Genomic DNA, 25,757 nt, shown 5'->3' with positions numbered 1-25,757 from the left:
ATATAAAACTTATATTTAGTTCATTTTGCAAATTAAGTTAGACAGCATGACTTTCTTAAAGCCAGAACAGAGGAACTTTGTGAAGCCACTCATCAGAGTGTTTTTGGTTGAATTTCTTGCACAATACACAGTTGCTTCACAGTATTTGGTGTTGCAGTACATTACTATAACTGATTTGGTGGTATTAATATCTGTGAGGATTGGCTTGGACATCTTACATTTTTCAGTCCATTGCAGTCCTCTTATTCTGTTTTTTTTTTTCAGTTTAAGTAATCATATCGTTTTATTATTTAATATGAGAAAGTGTACACAGAGATAAACCTCATGTGCCTTAAGTGCACAAAAAGAGCGTGAGGGGAAATAATTAAGCTAATCAAACCTGGGCGTATGGCTGTTTCAATGCATATAACATGGTCATGATACGTGCAGTACAGTTGCACAATTATGTATGTGTGCAGTTTGCATTTTAAAGGTGCGACTAAATTGAATTACAGAGTGCACCGGCTGACAAGAAGTGTCCACTTTAGTATTCATCTGGCTCAAACGAAACCAACCCCGCCCAGAGAGGCTGCACTGGGTTTTAAAACACACGCCCTAGAGAATGTTATTCGGTTCCAGCCAATCAGAGCGTAGAGCGTAGGGAGCGCCGCTGTTTGAATGCTGTGCGGAAACAGACTCGCAACCGACTTGAAGAGTGAACCGCAGCGCAATGCAGTTAGCTAGCTAAAGGATTCAATTTAGTGTAATCAGTGTATTTTATCGTTTGGGGAGAGGTAAACAACTATTTTAAGTTGTGTGACACCGACACGCTGTTTTGTTTTTTTCTATTGAGGCTCGTTAATGAGCATATGTGACTTGCTAACCTAGCTGGCTAACGTTAGCTAGCTAACTGCATTGCAACCGAAGCATGAAGTGACCAACTAAATAGGCGCTCCATAATGTAACGTTGGTCAAGTCTTTAGCATCTCCTTGAGACTTAGTAACTTTTTAGTACTTACTATTGAGGTTACAGTTGGCAAACTGTTGTGTAGATCAAGCGTCTTGTGAGTAGTTACAATCCACGAGAGGATGAGTTAGCGTCAGCAGTCTGAAGAAAGAAAATAAGTTAAGAGAGGCTCGGGTCAGGACGGAGCTGAACTGCGAATGCCAGTTTACTAAGGTCCTGACAGAAGAGAGTGAACGGATTGTTGCAAAGTTAATTTGAAAGTACAAGATAGAGGTGTAAAATGAAAGTCATGGAGAGAAATGTCATGCGTTTAGTGGCTGTGCAGCACCTCCGCTCAGCGTACGGGATAAAGACAAAGAACTGGAACAAAAACAAAGCAGCCAGTTGTAAGTCGACAGCCAGCAACTCGGTAAGTTTGAAGAGAACTAATTATCAATGTATAGTACGATTTTCTTGCGTTTCATTTACAGTGAAACTTTGGATTTGATCATCTGTTATTGCTCAAATCAACAAGTGTATCAGCCTTGCACATACTATTGTATAGTCTGTTGAATCAAATTAGCATATTACTGAAAGCAGGACCTCACTGATGAGACCCATTTGTTCACATGCTGTTGTCACCCATGTCAGTCACTGCAGACGCTTTGTTTGGCTGTTCCCGGGATTATTCACACCATAAATTTCTTTACCAGCAATAGAAAGCCAATTCCAACAAACCACAAAAAAGGCAATGTTTTCCCCTAAATCTTTATGGCACATTGTTGTGATCTTTCTGAACATTTAGGAAACATAATCATGTGGTTTAGACAGCACAGTTAAACCTCTACAGGTTATTTTATACTGAATTTACAGGCAGTTCATTTGAAAATTACCACTGAATGCCCTGTTCCTTCTTATGTCCTGTATTTGTAATTGACCCACAGGAGTCACAAGGTTTGTTGCAAGAGGCTTAGAGACCTTTCAAATGAGCATTCAGTTTCTGCAACTTCAACTTCTGTGGGGGAAAAAAAAAACAGCCTCAAACTTGACCTCGATTTGTGTGAAGAAATCAAGAACCTAAATGAAGTAATTCTGCTACACTGAAAAACACTGGGCGTATTCAGATCATTGAGGTCAAAAGGCAACATAAAGTGGCTGATGCAGCTTTTATCGCTGTTCTCTTAAACATATTAATGTTTGGCAGCCAGCCATTGCACGGAGTGATCAGAAATAGTAGAAACTTGAGCAGAGAAATCCCTGTCATGTCTTTAAGTATTTTAATCAAAGTGGTTTGGGGGAAAAAAACAAACGGTACTTCCAAGATTTTGACAAAGATGAATATATAATATGTGTGATGCTGCTGATTGCTGCTGTTATTAATCAATAGCTAACTGAGATTTTTCTCATACAGACCATTTATTGAGCATAATTTATGTCTTATATTTTATTGTTTGATTATTCCCCCTAGACAAAGGTTTTCGGGGTATCCCTGGAGAGCTTACCATACTATAATATGGAATGTGGGAGCGTGCCAAGGCAAGTGGCCATACCTATTTACATATAGTTGATTTCTTTGTTCCCATTTTCTACAATTTATACTGACATTTCTCTGCATTCCTAGCTTTCTGGTTGACGCATGTATGAAGCTGCTGGCACATGTCGACACAGAGGGCCTGTTCAGAAAATCAGGCTCTGTCATTCGCCTGAAAGCACTCAGGGTGAGTGATGGCTGAAGCTGACCTTGTTCTAATTGAGGGACCATGACCCTGGGAACCGTCTTAATACAACAGAGATGTGTTCTGTCTGTCCAGGCGAAACTGGATGCCGGTGAGGAGTGCCTGTCCACTGCACTTCCTTGTGATGTAGCCGGTCTGGTGAAGCAGTTCTTCAGGGAGCTGCCGGAGCCTGTGCTACCCACAGAGCTGCAGGAGGCCTTCCTCAAGGCCCAGCAGCTCCCCACTGAGGAGGAGAGGATTTCTGCCACCATGCTGCTGTCCTGTGTGCTGCCTGATAGAAACCTTTGTGTTCTGCGTCACTTTTTCGACTTCCTCCATAATGTGTCTAAGAGGTACCATAAATACCTTTAGTTTAATCACTTTAGTTACATTGAACATATTTTTTTTTTGGATTATACCATTTTAGATTAATTATCGGTTTATATACACGTTTTGTTTTCATATTTAGATAACTGCATTTTCTCTTTTTTCCTTGCTAAATCACAGGAGTGCAGAGAATAAGATGGATAGCAGTAACTTGTCTTTAATATTGGCTCCCAACCTCCTTCACTCTGGAGATGGCACAGAGAAGATGAATGCCAACACTGAGAAGCGCCTCAAGCTTCAGGCCGCTGTAGTACACTGCTTCATAGAGAATGCCCACAACTTTGGTACGACTTGAAGCATATCACCTCCACTTTCTCTGTGTCGGTCTACACTGTTGCTTTAAAGAACTAAAATGTATGGGGTTTTTTTTTTTTGTGACAGGTGTGTTACCACAGTTCCTTCTAGCGAAGGTTCCAGCCATGATGGGATGTGAGGCAGGGGTTCTGTCCCCTACTCACGATGAACTTGAGGAGCTGGACTTTAACTCAGGGATGAAAAGGAGACACAGGCGCAGCTTCGGAGGTAAGACTACATCATCAGAGATTTAATTTCCAACTGAAAGTTAAAATATGCAACTTCCTTCTATGAGAGGGTCCTGCCTCTCTCATCTCAGCTGACCAGTTTTACTTTACGTCCAGTTAAAAGCCACAACCTAGCTCAAAACAGTCTTTTACCTATAGAGGCAGCAGTTGTCTTTTGGAGCCCTGTATTGTCGAAGCTTATTTTGAAGCAGCTTTAGATAGCCAATATTGTTTAAATAATTTGGTTTGTCTCACATTTCAGATATGGTCAATGGTGCTCTGAATAAGATAAAAACTAATAGAACACCCACACATGCCACCCAGTCAGACAGTCTTGGTATGTACTGTGGTCAGATGAGATAACTATGTTGCTTGTCATGTGGCATAATGATTGCTATACACCTGCGCTGTCCTTTAAAACAGTAAGCTTCATGTTCTTCAAACAAAGCAAACTCTTTATCAAAGCTTCTAAGATGCATAAATTGACATTGATTAGCAGCTGCTTAGATAACGAATACGTGTCATTTAAATAATGTGAATTCATGCTCGTCTTCATTGGCTTTTGTCGTCTTTGCCTGTCTGTCTGTCATTTGCATGAATCTGCTAATTGCTTCCAGTGCTTTGGCTTAGAATCATCTCTGGAATGTTTTCAAATATAAAAGAGCAAATCCAACACGTTCAAAGACATTAATTCTTTTGTGATTTTTGCCAGTCTTTTCTTCCGCAACGCCTGTGATTGCAACGCCGACATCCAAGCGAAAGCTTCCTTTGGAATCTGGTCACTCTTTTGGATTCTCAAACAAGAAACGTAGATCTGTCAAAAAGAATCTTGGAATAGATTTACTTCCCAATTCATTGTTCAGCGGAGTCTCCACTCCTGGATCAGGTAGTGATGAAGGTTTGATCAAATAGGCATGGACTATTCTGCTATCTCCAAAGCTTGTGCTTAACTTTGCATTCCCCCTTCATATATTCTAGCTTACAGTGCCTCAGGGGTCTTGGACTCTTCCCAAAATGCCCTGTCCTCAGCAGGGAGGTCCAGAAGGCAGCCAGCTACCTCTGCAAGGAGGAAGAGTCGACGACTTAGTAACAGACATGCTGTCAACAGGTACACACTTTCTTTGTCTTCAAATTATCATTCCAAATTCAGTTATGTTGTTTGTCTCGCTGGGAATTTTGACATTATTGATGCCTTAAAATGCATTGTGCTACACAGCCATGTATTTTCCACTGGTCCTGCATTTGTGTTTAAAAGATGAATTTAAAGAGAGATAGGAGTATGTAAAATATTAACATAAAAGCTATTGGGTATTCTTGAGTCATCTTAACAATATTTGAATTCATATTCTTTTCAGAGTTGAATCTGGAAGAGCTGGCTGCTTTTCTCCCAAAGTCGGCAAAAAAGAAGCACCACGCAAGTCTCTCCGCTTGCGCTTTAGCCTGGGGAAGAGCAGCAAAGACGCTGTAAGTGTGGTTGCCTGATAGACTTCACATTCCACTTCTCTGGTTCACAGATAAACAGTGAAAGACGGTGTTAATCAAGTGCATTCACGCACTTTCTGCAATTAATTGTATTAGAATTAAATAACATGTTTGCACTCGGGGTATGATGTTGAGGTAAACTGGTGCACAGTAGCACTTTCTTATTGTGTAACATTCTACGTTTACTTTTTAGTAGCTAACACGTTTAACTAACGTTTGCATGGTTTTAAAACAAATCTGTTTTGTTTTTTTCAGAACCTTTACATTTGTAAGACTCGAAAATAAATTGTGTTCATACTTGGTATGGTACAAAGTCATAGGATATTTCCTGTGCCTGATTTTCAGTGATTTAATATGTTAAGCGCTCAGGTGAATGAATGTTACTATATACTATAAAGTATATACAGAGACAATATTGTTGCCTGTTTTGGGTTCATTGGGTGAACTGTTAAAGGTTTAAGGTGCATGACTTTCTAATGCTCTAGACTTATATGTATATTCTTGACTTAATAAAAAGTTGTTGACCAACAAATCCAATATCTTGTTTCTTCTGAGTGATTTTTATCATCCTCTGAAGAACTAACCACAAAAGTCATGGCATTAACATATTAATGGTTGCATTTTGGGTAACATCTGCAGGGTCCTTTTTAACAAAAATAATAATCTAAAGCTTAATCCTCCTTGAAGTTTCTTTCATCTTTCATTTCTCATTCCATGGTGGTGATAAAGGGATCTGAGTCCATTGGCTGGCGACTTGCCACTCAAGAGAGCACCACCAGTTTTCGTTTCACCAAAGAGACAGAGTTCAGTCCATCAGTTCTCCCTAGAAAAACTGAAGGCAAGAGTAAGTATCCACTTGTCCACCAATCAAATTATTCCTAATTGATACAATTTTTCATTTCATTGTAACATTATATGGTACATAAAAAAAGAAGAAGGTATAATGTAGTCTTTGAGTTCAAATATTTGCTAATATCCTATATATTCCTTTCATAGGCACCAAGCACATCAGTAAGTCTGAGGACAACCTGCTGACACCCCAATGTGACTCAAGTGCTCACCGGACCTCATGGAGTGGGGAAACCCCTGTAGGAGCCCAGGCTTTCAGCGGAGGGTCTTTCACAGATACGCCCATGAACATGTGCCTAAAGAACAACTACATGTCTGAGCCAGCTATTGTCATACCCAAGTCCCCAGCAGTGACCAGGCTTCCCAAGAAGCTGTGTTGTGCCTCCAGCGCCGAGAGCCTCGAGAGCGAGAGCTCCATCATTGAACCTCGGAGCCAAACCGGTCGCACCCTGCTGAAAATCAAGAAGGCCTTCACAGAGTCAGGCAGCGACCTCCAGGGTGTCGTACAAGGCTCCTTTACTGAGGTGAATAAGACAAACCCGTCAGATAGCAGCCTAGTCCTCCCACCAGGGACTCCCACAGTCAAAGTTCTGTCTGTGGACACTGAAGCCTCCAGGTTCCCAACTCAGCAGAGCTTTCTGACTAGTGAACAGAACATTACCTTTGGCCAGATTGAAATTGCTGCTTTGTCTCCTTTGCATATTGATAGTGTAATATTTGAATCTGGTGCATACTGTTGTCCAGCAGTAAAGGCTGATAAAAGTTCTCTTAGTGCAGCTCCTATCAGTAGCCTTAATAGCTCCACGGTGGGAGACAATGAAAGTGAGGCAGAGCAGGTGAACTGCAGCAGGTTGATTGATGCACTGGACATCCAGAGTCCTGCTCACTTTAAACTGGGTGTCACCTCTGGGCTACAGTCCACTCCATACAGGGTGGGCCTTGAACTCGGGCACGATCTTGCTACACCTCCTAGACTTGGTACTGAAGTCAGCATGGTAAACGTAAAAGAAGAATTTTCCCCAGAAATTGCTACCAAAGCCCAAAACCAACAACCGCTGTCACCACGCAGCCAGGAGACCGAAAAGTACCGGGTGGCAGACCACATTCAACACTTCAACAAGCTCACCCTTCATTCTCCCAGAGGCTCCAAGGCCAAACAAATCATGTCACCTCTCAAGTTCCAGCGCACCCCTGTGCGTCAGACTGTCCGCAGGATGAACTCTCTTTTGGAAGAGGGCAGGAGACCCACTAGAACTGCCAAACTCACCGACAGCCCGAGCGCTCAAGTGTTGAAGGCGGTGAGTCTGGAGAGCGGCCTCTCCCCTCACCCGCAGCTTCAGCCTCACCAGGGAGAGCCGCAACTGGGACGGGCCAACAGCATGTGCCCCATAAAGAAACCACCTCCAGTCCCACCCAGAAAGCCAAGCACCTTGGCCCGTAAACCCAAGCCCTGTGCTTTAGGCGACGTGACCAACAAGGTCCAACCAAAGACCAAAGTGGACTCTAGTGTCCCTGATCCATCAGGAGCTCAGAAGCCTCTTGTGCAGCAGGTCGCAGAGAAAGACATGAACCATTACAGAGGTTCACCCAGGAACCCTCTCAACCAAGCACGACTGATGTCTGCCACCAAGCCTGTAGATTTATAGTTCATATTCTTTTTGCCTTTTCTGTTTCCTCTTACTATGCAGAGCTCTGTCTGGTAAAAGTACATGACATTAAACATACTGACTTGTTTTATCCATATTTTCAGGGTTTTAATTTATTTTTAGTTACAGTAGGTGCTGTTTGTGTTGTGTTAGGGCCTTATTGGGAGATGTCCAAATGCCTTATTGTTTTACTCTAGTAAAACAAGTTTAGAAACTAAATATTGACACATATCAGCCTACAAGATTATGTTAAGTAGTGTTTAGACTATAGTGTTCAGGCCAAATTATGTGACGTGATTGATGGTATGACTGGAAATATTTTGATCAAGTCTTAAGCTTTTATTTATGCGTTTTTATATCTAATCCTTAGTTAGATGTTTACTGTTCACTGAAGTTGAAGCTGTGTCTTTTATTACAGAATACTGTTTTACTATTTTTGTCATGAGCAGAGAGAAGAAAATGTGCACCTTTTTTGTTGGATTTTAAAAAAGAAAAGCCAAGCAGTATTGATCAAATCATCTGTCTATTGCAGTCCATTGATTTCAAAAACATCAAACAGTAAAATGCTTTGCAATGTGAACTGCTCCAGACCAATAAAATCAAACAACTTATGTAACCTTCTGCTTGTTCCAGTTCTTCTTTTTGGAGAAATTATTGACATTTCTTGGAGCCACAAGGGGGCGTCCTACAATTACTTCTCAGACCAGATCAGACTGACATGTTCAGTGAAACGCAGTAGTCTTACTGTAACAGGGCCCAGGGTTTATTTGTTTCAAAACTGAATGTGAAATGACAGTAGACTGTATCTGGATGTGTACTTAATGTGTACTTAAATGTTTTGGGGGTTTTTTTTGGCAGCATTTCTTTGAGCAGAGTTGGTTTTTGTACGTTTGAAAAGATTTAATTTGCATTACTGGAGATTCCTCCATAAAATACACGTTTCTTTCAACGTGGTCATCTGGACTAGCAGTGGAAAATAAACTCCCAGCTACTAGTAAAAAAAGATCAATACACTATGTCAACCATCTGAAAACTTCTGTTGACATGAAAGAAGCCTTGGCATTTTTTTTTCTTCCTGTAAAGAATCTGAAGAGTTTCCAGTGATGGGGGTGAAGGTCAAAATCATCCCTTGAGATTTATTCTCCACAGCCAATTGGGAGGCTCGCATGCTCTTCATGTGTAGTAGTGGTAAAGACTGAACCTTCCCTTTTACTGCAGCTCCCTAACATCACTGCACCGACAGTAGCGCACTGTCTGTTTGCTTTGGCTTGACTTGAAAGTTATTGCGGTGTGATATATATATCTATATGTATATATAGATATAGATATCTATATCTATATATATATAGTGAGAAAAGATGATGCAGCGTTCGTTCACCACGTTTTTACTTTTCTGAATCAGCATGAAATATATATGAAATATTTATCAGGAGAATCCAGGGACGGACCATGTTTAAATTAAAGTGCGGGACATTTGATGTTTGGAGTGAATAATCTCCTACTCCTGAGCCGACGGCATTGTGGGTACTGTGGTTTTACTTGCCATAATGTCATAAAACAGCTCAAACAAATCAGTTTTTCACTTATCTTGCTATGGTTGAATAGTTTAAGTTTCTTTTTCTTAAATGGCCTTTATAAAGTGTAACTGATGGCTTTACATTAATTATAATGACACATTTAATAATGTTTTATACAATCCGTCACAAGCCATTAAACCACTGATTTTTTTTAGTTGCCAGGTTGTGAAAAAACTCTTTAGCTGTTGTCCATTCTACTTCAGCAGGACACTTGCTTCTCCTTTTTCATAGTTATTCAGTTTATAAAACAGAGACTCTGATGGAACATTAACCCTCCGGGAAAACCTGCAGAATATCTGGGCCAGAATCAGTGTCAACAGTATATTTATAACATTATAGACTTATTGTGTCTTCGCAGAAAGTGCAAGTATTTATTAGCAGATAATCCACATTCCCAACTGTTCTAACTAATTATTACCAAACAGAAAGGCTAAGCATGATCTAAAGGGATTTATTCACAACGTGGCAACCCCAAAATGTTATTCTTATTAATGGCCTCAAGCCGGTTTATAAAGAATTGGCAAAAGCTTAATAACAAACAAATAATATTAGTTACAATTTATAGTGCTTTATGAAAAAGTATTAGTATAGTATATTTTTTACTTTAATTAATTTGACCAAAGAGCCATTCTGATTCAAAGACTGAGATCAAGGGGAACTCATTTGCATGGAAGCCGAAGTACTTCAGAAGTTTGAGAATGCGTAAACGTACAAGGGGAGCGTGCACACTGTTTTAAAAGCTATGGCTTTCTAATGGAGCAAGGGATACTGTATGTAGGCTACACCATACTGCGTTAATGAAATCCCCAATCCTCTGTTTGTAAGCAATGTCCCCTTTTCATTTATTATGTCAATAAGAGTCTATTTTTGTGGAGCCTGTCTGTGCTTCATTAAGGCCTTGTAGTTTAAAACGACGACTCCATGAAGGGAGATGAAGAGAAATCAGCTGTGATTCATTATTTTAAATAAAGCTTTGTGAATAACAGCCAGTGACCGATGGCTCAGTAATGTCTCTGTTTATAATGAGTTTACTCTGACTATACATGCTTGTCTGTGCTGAGGATTCACAGGTGTGCTGTGACGTGATCGTCACCTTTTCTGACTGGCTTCAGTCTCAGATCGCTCCTCTGTCCATGTTTTTGCTTGACGCCCCATTTCAGTTTTAAAATGTTTGACACATCGCACAGTATTAACACCACGCTCCCTGTGATCAAAAAATAAAAATCAACTGTTTTACTTTTTCCATGTGCGCATAAACTTCAGGCCTGTCCGCTCTCAGCTCGCCCCCCTCCTCCTCCTCCTCCTCCCCCTCCTCCTCCTCCCCTCAGCCCCCTCCTTCTCCTCCTCCTCCCCTCCTGCCTGCCCTCGCTGTTCCTCGCTTGTCTGTTTCCTTGAAGCGGGTTCAGAGAAGTGTTGAGGGGGCGGATAGTTTTGATTTTCTCTACATCGTGCTTAGCCAATAATGTAGAGGGAACTGTTGTGCACATCTCAGCTGGCAGACATTTAAAAGGGAGACAGTCCGGCGCTGGAGCAATTTGTATTAAACCCCCCTGGCCCCTGTCTATGGAGCGGTTAGTCTCCCACCCATCCACAGTCCCACCAGTGTACAGTCGACTGCAGTAGGTGCCTATCACCTCGGAAGGTGCCTTTAGAGGACTGACAGGATCAGATCATTGCGCTTGTTGCAGCGGAGGCTCGAACAGGTGAGTGGATTTCGGATTGTAACATCCACGCTGCTCTCTTTTTAAACTTTATTTAGGTTTATTGATTATGGAAATTACAAGACCGTCTGCTTATTATCCACTGGTGTACATGTGTGGATGGTTTATTAAACATATGAGGGAGCTTTTGCTTTGGCTAAATATAGTAGCACTCTTTTGCGTAATGTACAACGTGTATGTGAGCATACATGTAATTGTATATTTATATTTCTTACTCAGATATTTAGACTGAGGTAATTGAGCTATTTGGTGGTTTTGGTTTTGCACTTCAGCTTCGTTTTGCATGTGGTTTAAAAAAAAAAGAAAGGGAGAAAGAAAAGAGCTCTCTGTGCGTTTTTACGCAGCGTAAAAGCTTTGACAGCTGTGCGTAACCCGTCCAGAGTTGAAACGGTGTAGGTGATGAATTATTTTCTTCTTCTCCCTAAGGATGGCCAACTCGACGCGTATCTTTTGCAGTATGGTTTTCATCATTGGGTTGCTATCCTCTCCCGTGGATTCAAAAAGAAATCGAGGTTCACAAGGCGCCATTCCTCATCCTGACAAAAGCAACCCAAACGAATCGGAGCAGCAACCGCAGCCTCCGCAGGCGGGCTCCGGGTCCCGACAGAGGCAGGGCTCATCCTCACCGGCCGACGAGGTGCTGGAGTCCAGCCAGGAAGCTTTACATGTGACGGAGCGCCAGTATTTGAAACGGGACTGGTGCAAGACGCAGCCGCTCAAACAGACCATCCACGAGGAGGGCTGCGTCAGCCGCACCATCATCAACCGCTTCTGCTACGGACAGTGCAACTCCTTCTACATCCCCAGGCACATCCGCAGGGAGGAAGGTGCCTTCCAGTCCTGTTCGTTTTGCAAGCCGAAGCGTTTTACCACCATGACCTTTACTTTGAACTGTCCGGACCAGCAGCCGCCCACCAAGAAGAAACGCATCCAGCGCGTCAAACAGTGCCGCTGTATATCCATAGACCTGGACTGAAAACACACAGAAATGTGTTGTGTGTGTGCTTTTCATACTCCTACTCTTCGCGGGCAGGACTGTTGGTCTGAAAACAAAAAGAGAGGCTGTCACACAGCCGAGAGCACGTGCCTGTCTCCATCTGGGGATATGCTCCACATATACGATGACTTTAAGGCTGCCTTCGTGTACTATGATTCTCTTCTTGCACAACGTGTGAAAAAATATGGACATGCAACTCATAAACCCATGTTGAACTGCAATGAACATTTTACTCCTCACCAGTTTGCCAAGTTTGAAAACAAGCATCACTGCACGGGAACGCTGACTTGGAATGGGCACGTTTTACGCACGGCTTCCTTCACCCCAATGGGACTGCATAACCCCGGTTTATTTAACAAGTCACTGTTCCAAACCTTCATTGTGACAGGAACGCGTTCCGGTCCAATTTTGTATTTTTTTTCAGTGTTTATATATATATGTTTGTCAAACTGGATGTTTCCACTGTGTGGAATGTAATGGATGAGTGGCGATATTTGTAAATGGAAAATGTGATTTTAGTTCGATATTCCAAGAATCCTTGGGTTAGCCTGACTGATTTCTGTGAATTTCGAAGTCCATCAGTAAAGATTTCTTTTTTTATTTGTAAGTTGGATGCCTACTCAAATGTAGAGACAGTAGGCTTCTTTGTTAGTTAAAACGGACAATGTACAGTGATGGTTTATACACTATAGAGATTAAATAGTTGTAAAATGTAAAGCCATCGTTGATGTAACCGGTTTGTTTATTCCTTTGATTAAATTATCCATGGAAACATAAAATAAAGGGATGCTGGAATACTGTGCATATTATTTAAAACTTTACAGCTGTTAAAGAAAATGGGAACTTCTCCCTGATCCCCTGCTGCGTGGAGCCAGCATCTTTCTTTCTTTCACACTCACAACTTGGAGTAAATTTCATCGTAAAAATAATCGTTTTGTTTATGAGAAAAGATGTAGTTACAAGCTCCAATTATCCACTGAAATCATATCATTTAACGTCATCAGAGTGTATTTTTATCGGAGAGCTGGAAAAGGGGGGAATACGCAGTTTCAAGTGCAAATGATGAAGGATTTTCTGCCTAAACCTGAGCAATCCAACGTTTAAAAAATGGGTATCAAATGTTGGATTTTTTTTTAACAAAAAAAAAGAAGGCATTAGGTTAATCTTCAGCCATCCATACTGAGTATTACTCTTATAACATACTGTATGTTCTAAACCACACTCTGTGTGATTATTTTGGCGTTTGAATGGCATTGAATTTGGCAAAAGAGCAAATAGGCTAAAACATTGTAATATTGTCCATCTCATTTAATTTAACATTTCTAAAATCTTCTCTTAAAATAAACCTCTAATGGCATAACAAATTCCTTATGTTAACAAAGCTAATGACTTTGTTTCAAGAGTTTTCCAGGAACAAGTTCTAATGTCTAGAAATGAGGATTGATTGAGTGATTTAATTGTGAGTCAGTTTATTGAACAGCCTGGCTGACTTTTGAATCATTAAATCCTCTTTGGTGACTCAGGTTTCCTCCATAAATATCACATTTTCTTGGTGCAGGCCTAATGGAAGCGTTGACAGCAGGACATTTAAGAGAAATTGGTTTAACACATCATGTGTGCCTGAGCAAGTCCTTCCTCCAAAATGAGTCCGCTTTGTTCGGCATCCAGTTGTTTATTCTTGAAATTTAAAACAATTCCATAAAATTACAGAGCACCTATATGAGAGCTACTGAAGGTTGCACGAACCGACATACATACAGTAGAGGCTACAACAATTCCTTGGTCAGTATCAGCTTTTTTTTTTTGTTGGTTTTTTTGTTTTTCAAATCCTCTGAAGTAGAACGTAGCAGTTTAAAGTTATGAAATATCTTGGATTTTATACAAAATAAATGGCACACATGAAAGACTTTGGAGGGTAAAAAAAAAAGGAATTTAAGGTGCAGTTTGATGGATACTCTGATAATGGAAGTTTGTCTGAGGTATAGTAACTCGCATGGCTTCAGGTGATATGCTTAAATATATTACCCTCATCTCTCCAACATACATGGGCACAACATACAAATAATATCCACGTGAAAATATATCTTTCATCTAACCGACGCATCAGGCAGCTTCTCAGTCAACTCTATTACAACTCATAAAAATACAGCCTCAAAAAGGGAAAAAAGCCGATGTTCTTTTGGCATAAAATAAACCTCTTCTTACATAAATATACTTTTCTTGAATGATACAGGAGTGTGGGTACAGCTTACAATTGTGAAAATAAAACATTGAGCAATAAACTTCTGCATTCTTAAAAATGAGAAAAAAAAAAAAAAAAAAACCTTAATAGGATTTCATCATGAAGCAATACAACTCATCAATCTTTTTTTTCTTTTTCTTTTTTTTTTTTTTTTTTAACAAGGAAGCCATACCCTTGCATAGGAAAAGAGGTGCAAAAAAGTGCAAGACATCTGAATAAAATGCACACACTTAGCATAACATAGGAGTGTGGCTGATAGCTACTACAGCTACTGCAAGCAGGAAAGTGCTTCAACCTGTGCTGGACACACTGTGACGTGCAGCACTCAGTGAGGGAGATGAACAACTCTGCATTAAGTACATTTTAGTTCTCAGGTGAGTGGGTGCATGGCCAAAACCTTTCGTGTTCGTCTAATGTTTTTAAGTAAGTGTGTGTGTGTGTGTGTGGGTGTGTGTGTGGGTGGGGGTGTGTGTGTATGTGTGTGTGATGGGTCCGAGGCTTGGGGCCAGACTCGCTGCCAGGCCTTGCTCTTCTCTGGCCGTCACCCAGGGGAGGTCAGGCTGGCGAAGGGAAAAACACACACAATACAGTGAAATCTCCGCGTTTATACACAACACGTCTTCATCTGCACTCGAAGCTCAGCGCGGATCATTCATCATACTCCGCGAAGCTGCACGGTCCCTGCCGATTCTACGACATGACATATTTACAAGACTTTTAATGAGCCATGGTGAATGAACAGCTCTTCGCTACAGCAGAGGACACTGGGAGCTGCTTCCTTACTGCTGTTTTGTCAACAGGGATTTTCCTCCGAGCAGAAATTGCCGGGAACAGCGACAACATCTTCACACCTTTGAATACGTTGGAGCACTTTAAATACGTCCGCTGTGCCAGACAACATCTACAAGAATAGATTCTCAGCTCTTGTAGATCCAGAAGGAATCTCATGGATTTGTCAGCTGGCACTGTTGGGAATTCCGCTGACCCGTAGAGACCTTTCACAAGCCGGGCACTCAGAGGTCACGCCACGCTGGATGAACGAGGTCAACCTTTAGCCTTTAAGACTCTCATCACTTCGGCTGTGTCAGCCATGCAGCCTCGGCACAGGAGCTTTTTTCCAAAAAGGCTGGACATGAGGGCGGGTGGGTGGAGATGGGTGGGTGTCCAGTGCTGTTAGTAGCGCAGAGGTATGGCAGTGGGAGTAGTAAGAGTCCGGCCAGGTTTTACTGTGAGTTCGTACGGGGCACGGAGGGCAGTCCAGTGTTGTGGAGGCAGGTGGTTTGACGACGGAGCGTTAAGGCCTGCGCACTTTCTTACCTCCGCCTCTCATCGTTTCTTCTTCTGCTTTGTCCCTTGTCATTTCAGCTGGAGGACACGCTGGATTCCTTCTGCCGCAGCCTTTCTTTCTGTTGGCACAAAAATGAAGTGTACTGATTTCGGCGCTGACACAAGAAAAAAACAGCAGCTTTCAGGAAACTCAGTTCTTACCAGACTATTGGCATTGATCTTCTTGGTTTCAACTCTCTTCTCTGCTGTGATCTTCTTGATGTTTTCTTGAGCTTCCTTCAACCTATGGGGGAAAAAAATGTGACATTTGCAGGCTCTTTAAAACTAGAAGTACACGCTGAAAGCTCTGGTGTAAATTGTGAAAACAATTTAAAGTCCGTAGCCTCTCATCACTGTATCCTTGTGAAGTTGTTTGTAAGAGCATGACATTTACGTATATCCCTAGGGCACCCGGTCATGGACACACAAACAGACACACACACGCACACACACACACACACAGATCCTCTCAGGAGTTTGCGGTCAGTGAAAGCCCCATAAGTGGGAAGCAGTAGAGAATGACAGTGGGTTGATGAGATAATGAGGCAGCCTTTAAAAAACACTTGGCTTTTATGAGTGCACAAACAGTATTTAAAATAAAGTTAATTGTACATAAGCACAGTCAGCTGTGAGTAATGTGGGACACGATTACCTAGTAAACAATTAAGAGAGAGCACATGGATCCGTGGCAGGACGGGGAGAACATTAACTCCTGACACGGAGGCTCAGTTCAAGTGTGAGCGCAGATTCGCGATACGACAACTTCAGAGTACTTAACACATAACAACAAAATGACCACGAAGCTCGGCTGGACATCATCGCCGGCTTCTTTCACTGCCTCAGTCTCATGCAGGCTCTGCATGTGCAGCTCTCCTGCCCTTTGGGCTGCAACGTCCAGCATCATGACAGTGTTTATCAGTTTTCCCATAACGCGCAGCCTTTAAATGACCACAGGCTCCCGTCCACTTGCTAGTAAAGCCAGGGAGGCGCGCAGAGGGTCTGCCGTCCCTCAGTGGAATGCCCCCCCGCCCCGCCCTCCCACTCACTGCAGGTCAGAGGAAAACATCATAAATTCAGGCTACTCTCGCTTGCCTCCTCTTTGATGCCCCCCCCTCCTTTACTCTAATTACACCCCAGCATCTGAGCATCACCCTCGCGCAATTACCGCTAATTTGACCTGATGTCCAGAGGTGTTAACCATCCATCCAAAGGCGACATGAGACGAGAAGTCTAACGCGAGGATGAGATGGTAAAGCCTTACTTTATTAGCAAAGTTAGTGTTTTGCAGCGGTGAATCCACGGACTGGGAAAAAGTACCTCACACGAATCTTTCTGCCAGACATTGAGGGTACAGAACTTACAATTTTCATGTAATCAAACACAGTTTCCGTATTATCTGTAGATAGCACGTTTTCAGCGAATAGACACTCGATGTGTTTACGTTATGTAATTACCTCTCCGTACATTATTTTACGGTGCCACCCTGGATTCCAACCACCCTCACATGAAACAATACATGTATGTAATGCAGCCTTGTTTTTAATTTCATCTCTGATGTCAGCCTCACTGTTTTCTGTTCACTCTCCTGATGATGAATGAAGTTACTGCTAATGCAAAAGAGCACTTCCTACAACTGCTGCTTCACATTAAAAGCCTTTAACTGGTAAAGAATGGGAGGGGGGGGCTTTTATTATTGACAGACTTCTTTGTTACACAACTTCTCCTTTGGCATATGTCTGCACTGTAAACAGATACACCGGCTTTTGTTTAGCAGGTAACTGCAATGTTCAACCACACTCGCTGTTACCACTGTAATGACGGACGTCATCCAATCAAACGAAACCAGCTTCTAACATGTCAGGCTTTTACCGAAGATACCAGTCGGGTTTTCATGACCCTCGCCGGACAGAGTAAGAGAAAAACGGACCAATCTCACCAGAATCCACCTCACCTCTCCTTGGAGATGTTCTTGTTTTGTCGTATCCAGGTGTTCTTGAAGTCATTGCAAAACTCGTACCAGAGCATAAAGACGTGACTCGGGGCCACTTCTTTCTCCCCGGCCTTTGGCTTAGAACCAAAGTAGCTCACCATGTCCTGGAAACTGTAGGGGAAAAAAAGAAACAATGCATAAATAGTGCTGTCTTATCACATATTATAAAAATGATATCAGAGATACTGTAAGTTAACAGTGTGTTTCAGTGGACTACTCTAGATTGAAAAGCTGTAAACAAGAAACACAGACAAAATACAGGCACAGCACACACACACACACACACACACACACACACACACACACACACACACACACACACACACACACACACACACACAACCACACACACACACACACACACACACACAATGATGGATGGATGGAGAGTGAGACCAAGAGGCCAGAAACAGAGCTGGAAGCAGAGTGTCCACCCTGCTGGGCGACGGGGGAGAGCCAGTAGCGGCGGCTCCATTATCACATTGACCTCCACAGCCTGCAGGGGGAAGACTGCCAGAGGAGACGGAGACAAGCCAAGACCAGGCTGCTTGCTCCTCCAGACACAGCAACACGCACACACACACACACAGACACACACATATACACACACCACCACTGTGAACTCACACCTAAAGCTCCAGGAACGTATTTACTGGCAGACAATCAAAGATATGAATATGATAAGATATATGCACATGTGAACTCACTCAGACAGCTGTGCACACAATCAAAAAAAAAAAAAAAAAAAAAAAAAAAAAAAACATAGTGAAACATCAGCTCTGTGTGAATAAACAGATTCTGGATTTTCTGTTTTCTGTTCACTGGGCCAGATTGCTGCACTGTTGTAGGCCTAATTCAATTGTAACCAAATCTGAACTCTTTGCGAGGCTCTCAGCAGCACACACAAGGCATGAAAAGCAGCCTGCTGCTTCAGATTCCCTCCCTAACCTAAACATGAAAGACATTTTCTAGCCGTGCCTGTCAAAGGGTTGATAAAAGGGGGCTATGATTCAAGGGATGCTCCCTGTCCCATTGACACCCAGATAGGCTCTGACCTCCAGATGCTAGGTGGCTTTTTGCGACGCTAATCTAAGACATGCTGATGTTGTGTGAAATGGTGCAATATGCTGCCCAGACGGCCTGCTAAAAGCTGGGGGGAGAGAGAGAGAAAAAAAAAAAGGGATTCTGCTTCCCATTTCCCAAGGATGCGTCATTTCGCTGGGATGCTCAAAAAAAGAAAAAAGAAAAGGAGAGCGCTGTAGATCATCCTGTACACTACAGAAGAAATCAGAGGCTTAGATTGACCAAACAGACGAGCCGTCGCAGGTAGCTTTGTTGCAGCCGGCCTTGTCTGGCATGATGAACAGGATCTCTTCTCCATCAGCTCCTCTCCTGACCCTGGGTCATCATGTCAAAGCATGCACAAATCAAGCAACAAGCTTTTCCTTTTAGCCTCCTGAGCATATGCAACAAGCAGATACACAACGCTTCACTCAAAACAGATGCAAACACACTCACACATGCAAGTTTACCTAGAAAACATAAACAAAATCAAGCGGAACCGAGTTCATTTGCGAGCGCAGAACAATTACACTCGTGCACACATGCACAAACACAAACCCCCCTACACTTCTGTAATCCACGCTATGATGCCATTGCCGTGAGAGGGTTTACTGCGGCACCCACAGCCAGCATTCCTCACTGACAGCTATAAAAAAAGACCCATTACAAAACCATGAGCAGCCGTGAGAATCAGGGAAATATTTGGACAAGCAACTCTGCATTCCTTTGTTTCCCCAGTAAAAAGATTACAGAAGTAAACTGCATGTTGTCGGCTGAGTCCGCGGAGGCACCAAGCCCTTTTGTGCCATTGCTGTCATTTAATGCCAGAGAAGAATGATATACCAGCTAGCATCTATGAAACCATAACTGCACGGTGACTGTAGTGGAGGCAGCTGGGCCAAATGAAATTGAGCATGATGTGGGAGAAGAGAACTTAATGAGACGGAACTGAGGACAGAACCAGAAAACCTCAGTGGAACCCGAACATGAAGCAGACAAATTAGGACTGCATGTTGAGGAAAAGGCTTGGGTGCTTGTCATGCCCAGAGCCCCAGATAATGTTTTACAAAAAGGGAAAAAACAGAAATGAACTTGATGGAGTTTTCTCTCTCATTAAAATGATGCTGGCGTTTTACAGTTAATCTCAGTAAAAATGTCAGTTTTCAGTTGTCCAAATGAACAATCGAGGGCAAACCATGGTTAAAAATGAGCTTTTCAAGTTGTTGTTTTCCATGTGTGAAACGTCCCTCTTGTCATGCATAAGGTCACTGCACTAAGAGCAATTGAAATATTTTATAAGTGATTTTACACACATTTGACATATACATTTGATATGTATCAATACTGGAATAAGGGGTCTAGAGCATAGACTGTATATAAAGATGGACATAGCCTCCATGACGTCACTCAGGTTTCCGAGGAGCGATTTTGAAGCTCAGAGTGGGCTGCCCTGCCGTCGCTATCTTGGCAGTGCCTGATTCCGCCCCTTTTTCCCGGCTAATCCAAAAATGTGGGGCAGATGTGGAGCCCAGACTTCGGTGCATGCCAGTTTGTGGTAAGCATGCGCTCAAACAACCTGTCGCTCAAAGCAGCGTACTTTTTTAAAATAAGACAAGCAGCGACACAACTTTGCCTGAATAAAGTAAGTCTTAAAATGGCAAAACTCCAGTTTATATCAGCAACTTTCTGAGTCCAGTCCATTTTATTAATGTAGCCCAAATTCACTAACTTCAATAAGGAGTTACTTTCAACTTTTGGTACTTGATGGTAGAGCTCACGAACACACACACACACACACACACACACACACACACACACACACACACACACACACACACACACACACACACACACACACACGCTTTATCATCACCCAATGATGATCACCCTTCACACAATTTATCAATAAGTTGGTCGACAGAAAATTTGTTTGCAACTATTTTGTTAATTGATGATTCACTTAATCATTTTTCCAAGTTAAATTCTTCTTGTGTGAAACTGTCATTGACATTTGTCACTATTTTATCAAATTTTTTACGATTAACTGAGAAAATAATCAGCAGATTCATCAATGGAATAGTTGCAGCCCTGTCAGTTGTCAATACTCTGTGCTATCGAAACATTTTAGAAACCAAAAAGTGCTGAGGTTGAATACCCAGCTGTTATTCTTGTCCATATCCTGATATTGATTCATACTCACCCTGCCCCACTAACTGCTGGTTAACTTCGACTCACAGGCGTCTAAACTCATTGACTCTTCATGAGGCCGAGGTCTTAGGTAGCACGCGGGATGTGCCGTCTATTTCCTTTATTAACACACAGCTATAATGCTGTTGCCACTGCTGCTGCTGTTGTGTGTTTGTATGAGGATCCCTCATCCAGCGCAGATGTGAGAGCCCACCCAGGGCCCGGTGAGCCCGCTGACGCCCATATTCATCAACGGCGTGTCACTTTTATGAGGTGGCTCTGTGGGAACCTGAGAAAGAACCCCCCACCCTTCTTTCCTCCTGCTCTACCTAGCGCCAGTCAGCCAGCCCCTGTCTTTAGATGAAATTAAAGGAAAACTTCATTAAAAGGCAAAGGTGCTGTCAGCTGCGGGGCCCTTTTGATCAATATCCCCCTCCAAGTTCAACGCCTTCATTACAGTGGTGTCACTCACACTCACACATACACACACACACACACACACACACACCCGTCCAGTGGGATAGGTGAGGGCGGGGGTGACGGACCAGGACAGAGAGTGCGAGGTGCAGCCGCCCCGCAGCGACCCTCTTGGCTTAAAAACAGCAACATGAAACAGAAACAGTTTGGAACCATCTCGCTGAGTTATAGTGTTGTCCAAAGCAATGAACTTCCTAATTGTTTATAGTTTCCATTTTCTTGCGACCGGCGTCTTTCACTTTCTCCTTTACGTGCGTTCGTGATTTATTTTGGAAGTGGCAGAGTTACGGTATAAAGCAAACAATCCTGCTCTCTATCCAAACAAGGCAAAAATAATCTATTTGCTTTGTTTGTCTGCACCACCATCTTTTTCCAATATGAAATGTTCCAGATATGATTTCCCTCGGACAGCGAGCTCAGCGGCTGCCAGTGTGTCTTATGCCTATAAATCAGATACCTCTCAGAAAACTCTCGGGAGTCTCCTGCACAAAACATGGCAGATAAGAATGATAGGAACTGCAGGGGAGGAAGCACAGGGTGTTCAGGCTTAAAATACAGTATGCTACACATTACATGAGTGTGGAAAGTCGCTGCCGTTTCTGTTAAGGATTTGTATCTTTTATATTTGTCTTTAGACAAATTACAAAAGACGAAGACATTAGCACAGATGCATTTAATACTCAAAATATCTCCTTGTGCATATGTAAAACTGTGCTAAATCTTTCAGAGTAAATCACTTCCTCCCATACCTTTCCAGTCAGAGTTGGACTGTTTCACCAAAGCAGTAAAACCATGATACTGAGAAGCCCCTACATCTTACCAGAAACTTTAACAGCTGCTACTAATAACTGTATACAACTATACAAATGGCAAACATTAGCGCTGTCAGATACCAGCCATGTTATCTATGTGAAGCATGCCAAATAACGCAACACTGCAATGTGACGTTTGCAATCCATAACACTTGGCAAAATTCCCTCGTTGAAGGATGAAATCCACAAATATTTTCTGTCCAAACACGATATTTCATTCAGAATTTTAAATGCGTCTCGACGTGGGTTTGTTAAAGTTGGTCTCCTACCGTTTCTGTGCCGAACCAAGCCGGTCCTCTTCAGCGGAGTGATCCTTTTGAGCTGTAAAAAGAGAAAATGTCAGATTAAGATGGATTATGGGACGTATTATGGGGCTTTTGGTGACATAGATAACCGAATGTTTCAGATGACAGCTACTGAAAACTGATCCCGGGTCACCGGTGGAGTCCAGAGGGGGGCGCTGTGTTTGTCAGCCGTTTTTAGAGTTGTCAAGTGAGGAGAGAAGAAGAAGGGCTCTAGGTTGAGATGTCACTGACACAGTGAGCATGTTATCCAAGTGACAGTTAAGCACATTGTAAAGTTTGACATGCTTCTGTGTGTTGACGCATGAGAGTGTGAGCCGGTGACGCCTGGGCTCGGGGCGGGGAGCGGTGGTCTGTTTGCGGAGGTGTGTGTTTATATGTGTGTGTCGACATACATGTGCATGTTCTGAGCAGAGCTGAAGCAGGGGCGCAGGGTTGAACAGAGAGGCTTGGGAACTGGAGGCTCCTGTGGACTCCTGCCATGTAAAAGTGTCTAAATGCAAGGCAGATGTGTGCGGCGGGCCAGGCCGAGGTGCAAGAATTTATCTAGGGCCAGAGAGTGCCTGTGATCTCAGATTTATTGCATTTTTCCAGATTCATCCTTTTTACAATGATGGGGGACCTTTCCTACTTGAAGATTTAAGAGGGGGGAGTCTCCAAAAAATTGTTCAAAGGCAGGTTTGGGGGTCTTCTGGGAGAAGGTGAGCTTAAGCCTCCGACCAACTACTTTTTACTTTTACTTCTTCTTCTTTTTTTTTTTTTTTCTTTACATGTATGTGGGCAAGGGGACGTTTTTTTACATGTATGAGGTAAACCTAATGAAGGGGGTGGTGGCCATGTCTGGGATAGAGGGACGAGGGGGGAAGAGGAGAGGGGCCGTGACCAATGGCGTTAGTCTCAGTGGGGGTCAGGCTGGCGCCTGAGGTACCCCTCTGGTGCGACTGTGCAGAGGTGGCACTGGAGCCGAGACGCTGAAGGAGAGGGAGAGAGAGGGAGAGAGAAAGAGAGAGTGCCCCAGAGTGAGAGGATGTGTGAAGTTTCTCTTCCTCCGCTCCCTGTGTAAACATGAAACCAGTAGTCGCTAACTAGAAAGTTATGAGACGTGCATGCTGAGAGGGACAATAAATTAGGGCTTTAAAACTCTGACACACTTTTCCAAACCGCTGCTTTACCTAGCAGCCAGATAACAAAGAGACAGAGAGCGATCTAAGAGGGATGCTGAGGATTTCCACAAAGCATCCTTTTCCATCTCCCTGCACCACTTGTATTTAGGATACAGACAAATCTCTAAGACATCATCAAAAACAGGTTCCTTGGACAGCAGCCATCTGCAAATTTTACATGGGCTACGTAATTCAGCCATCGGAACAAGTGGAAGTTTGGTTATTGGGTTGTGACTCACTGACAACAAAAAGGATGTCATGATACACATGATTTTTTACACAAGCTGAGATTAAAAGCAGGAATTTGTTTTCAATTAGTCATGGCGTGTATTCAACACGGAAAATGTGCCCGTAAGAGCATCCCCAGAGGTTTCAAAGAGCTCCTATTAACACGGGAAACAAAAAGGTGGTTGATTAGATGTTGAAACTACTGCAGTCAGATCAGGAACAGCTTCTTTTTTTTTTCTTTTTCATGAAACCTTACACTTTTGAATGAGAGAAACAAATTGAACTGGAAATACAAAACCACATTCCAAAAAGTCAGACTAACTATGTAAAATTTGCAAACTTAATACAACACTCAAAAAAAAGAAATAAAAAAAAAAAGGGGGGGGGTGAATTCCAAAGCGTACGTAGGACTTGGCTTGGAAGAGGAGCAGAAACAATGACGAGACGAGGCCTAACAGAAGGGTTCAATGGCTTTCTGAGATGTCCCCTGTTAGATCTGGGAGAGATCACACAGGCAAGTTTAAGAGAGAGTGCGGGGCGTTCAGGTTCACCTGCAGGCCCTGCTGTGAGCCTCTCTGCAGCCTGGGTTATGGGTCAGTGCCACTCAGAAACACAACTCTCACTGCAAAGTTCTGTCTCTATCTGTTCATTCTCTGTTATTCTTTGATCCTCGGGTATGAGGACGAAGTTACACCGCACAGTTTTCCGAGGCTTCTGATGCTGCATTCCTCCACACTATTTCCTAACAGTTAATTTTCGATATCTAAAATCATGTGTCAAACACATGTATCTGTGGTCAGCCCTCCTGAGCATGTACCTGGGTGAGAAATTCACTCATTCACTGATGAGTCAGAGTTTAAGAGCCTCAGCCGCTCTTTGATGTGAGAACTGTTGCTTTGTTTTTGCCTTTTGAAGTCATGGAATCATCATGAACGATGATTACACACCGCTCCTCCCAAAGCACGGGCCGCAGCTCGAGAATTCTGTTCATGAAGGAAAGGTTTACAAGTATTCCGCTGGAAAGTTAAAGTTCAAGATGTGCCTTTGCAAACCAATGGCATTTTGTAGCCAGTGGCAGCCACAGTGGTTTACAAAGCTTTCAGATATTCTGCGACACTGGTCACAGCTCAAAGGAAATATCTTGCACTCAGAAGTACAGTAGTCAGGGCGCATAAACAAACTAGAACAATGTCACGCCGCATTGCCATTTCAAGAGTACATAATCCCAGCACAGACTGGATGCACTGACAATCATCTTTTTAGGGATTGTACTGCAGACATGGACAGAAACATATGGCTACAATCTCCTGGTGAGACTGTTGTATAGAAAAGATCTATTGTTTCACTAACATTTAATGACAGCCACTTGTTGCATGATAGGGGCTCTTGACTTGACACTATGTAAAAACATTAGTCTTTCACTCCATAAAAAGACATAAAGGGATGGTTTGTCCAGATTACACAGTGATGTTTATTCATGCAGATATTGTGGTTTGCCTTGGAGATGTCTGCTGTTGTCTGAATAAAGTGGAAATTTCTTTGTGGTGCTCACAATGTTGATAAATTACATGTAAATCTTTCAACAACAGGGTGTATTTTTTAGGACTGCAACTAATGGTTATTTTCAGTGATAATTAACCTTTTCTTTTTCTTTTTTCTTTTTTTTTTTTTTTTTTTACAAAATATCATTAAATAGTGGAAATTACCAACAGAGCCAAAGGTCTTCAAATTTTATTTTGTTGGATCACCTGTCTAAAACCCAAAGATACTGAAATTGAAAGGAATTTGAGCAAACAGGGAATTAATGGCATTTTTGCCATTTAAAAAAAGAAAAGAAAAAAGAAAAAGACAATTTATGGTTTGACCACAAATGTCTATCTGTAAATCACTGTCATAATTACTCTGGATTATTAGTGAAAAGACCTCAATTTTCATTAGAACTGAGAAAATAGTCGCTCTGAACGCTGCAGTTCCTGCATTATCCAGACTAAATGCAACACTTACTGGAAAGAAATGTTGCTGTTTTAATTTTTTAATTTGTTTTTAATTTAATTCTTAGGGTTTTGAATACCACAGATTAAATTCCATTCACTTCCATTGTTTTGAGCAGAAATGTCAAAGGCTGATACAAACCTGAACAAATAAGAC

General features: G+C 42.4%; 3 protein-coding genes across 4 annotated transcripts in view; 2 read left to right on the top strand and 1 right to left on the bottom strand.

The window, feature by feature from the left end:
* The first annotated feature begins 677 nt into the window (after positions 1–677).
* LOC111226145 (rho GTPase-activating protein 11A-like) lies at positions 678–8,275 on the top strand. 2 transcript variants are annotated; one of them, XM_022751245.1, is made up of 12 exons: positions 678–1,355; positions 2,394–2,461; positions 2,547–2,643; positions 2,737–2,993; positions 3,148–3,311; positions 3,409–3,549; positions 3,811–3,885; positions 4,261–4,434; positions 4,527–4,656; positions 4,904–5,012; positions 5,760–5,874; positions 6,027–8,275. In XM_022751245.1, exons 1-12 carry the CDS (start codon positions 1,227–1,229, stop codon positions 7,523–7,525), a joined length of 2,958 nt encoding a protein of 985 aa, XP_022606966.1. In that variant the 5' UTR covers positions 678–1,226; the 3' UTR covers positions 7,526–8,275. The 2 variants fall into 2 exon arrangements, with proteins under 2 accessions (XP_022606966.1, XP_022606967.1); XM_022751246.1 differs by lacking the exon at positions 3,811–3,885.
* Positions 8,276–10,658: 2,383 nt separating this feature from the next.
* Positions 10,659–12,615, top strand: LOC111225791 (gremlin-1-like). Its single transcript, XM_022750819.1, has 2 exons — positions 10,659–10,805; positions 11,250–12,615. The coding sequence occupies exon 2, from the start codon at positions 11,251–11,253 to the stop codon at positions 11,797–11,799; it is 549 nt and encodes a 182-aa protein (XP_022606540.1). The 5' UTR covers positions 10,659–10,805; position 11,250; the 3' UTR covers positions 11,800–12,615.
* A 2,661-nt stretch (positions 12,616–15,276) lies between these two features.
* LOC111225984 (formin-like) overlaps positions 15,277–25,757 on the bottom strand; it is a 38,890-nt gene continuing 28,409 nt past the window's right edge. Inside the window, exons 15-18 of the mRNA XM_022751055.1 lie at positions 22,186–22,237; positions 17,340–17,489; positions 15,551–15,632; positions 15,277–15,468 (exon numbers count right to left, since the gene is read on the bottom strand). Coding sequence (XP_022606776.1) covers positions 15,424–15,468; positions 15,551–15,632; positions 17,340–17,489; positions 22,186–22,237 — 329 coding nt within the window. The 3' untranslated portion in view covers positions 15,277–15,423. The remainder of the gene's footprint in view (positions 15,469–15,550; positions 15,633–17,339; positions 17,490–22,185; positions 22,238–25,757) is intronic.

This window comes from Seriola dumerili, unplaced genomic scaffold, assembly GCF_002260705.1.
Source record: "Seriola dumerili isolate Sdu_G_001 unplaced genomic scaffold, Sdu_1.0 BDQW01000149.1, whole genome shotgun sequence".
In the NCBI taxonomy this organism is placed as follows: Eukaryota; Metazoa; Chordata; class Actinopteri; order Carangiformes; family Carangidae; genus Seriola; species Seriola dumerili.
Note: the sequence above shows the minus strand (reverse complement) of the source record. Positions and strands in the feature narration are given on the sequence as shown.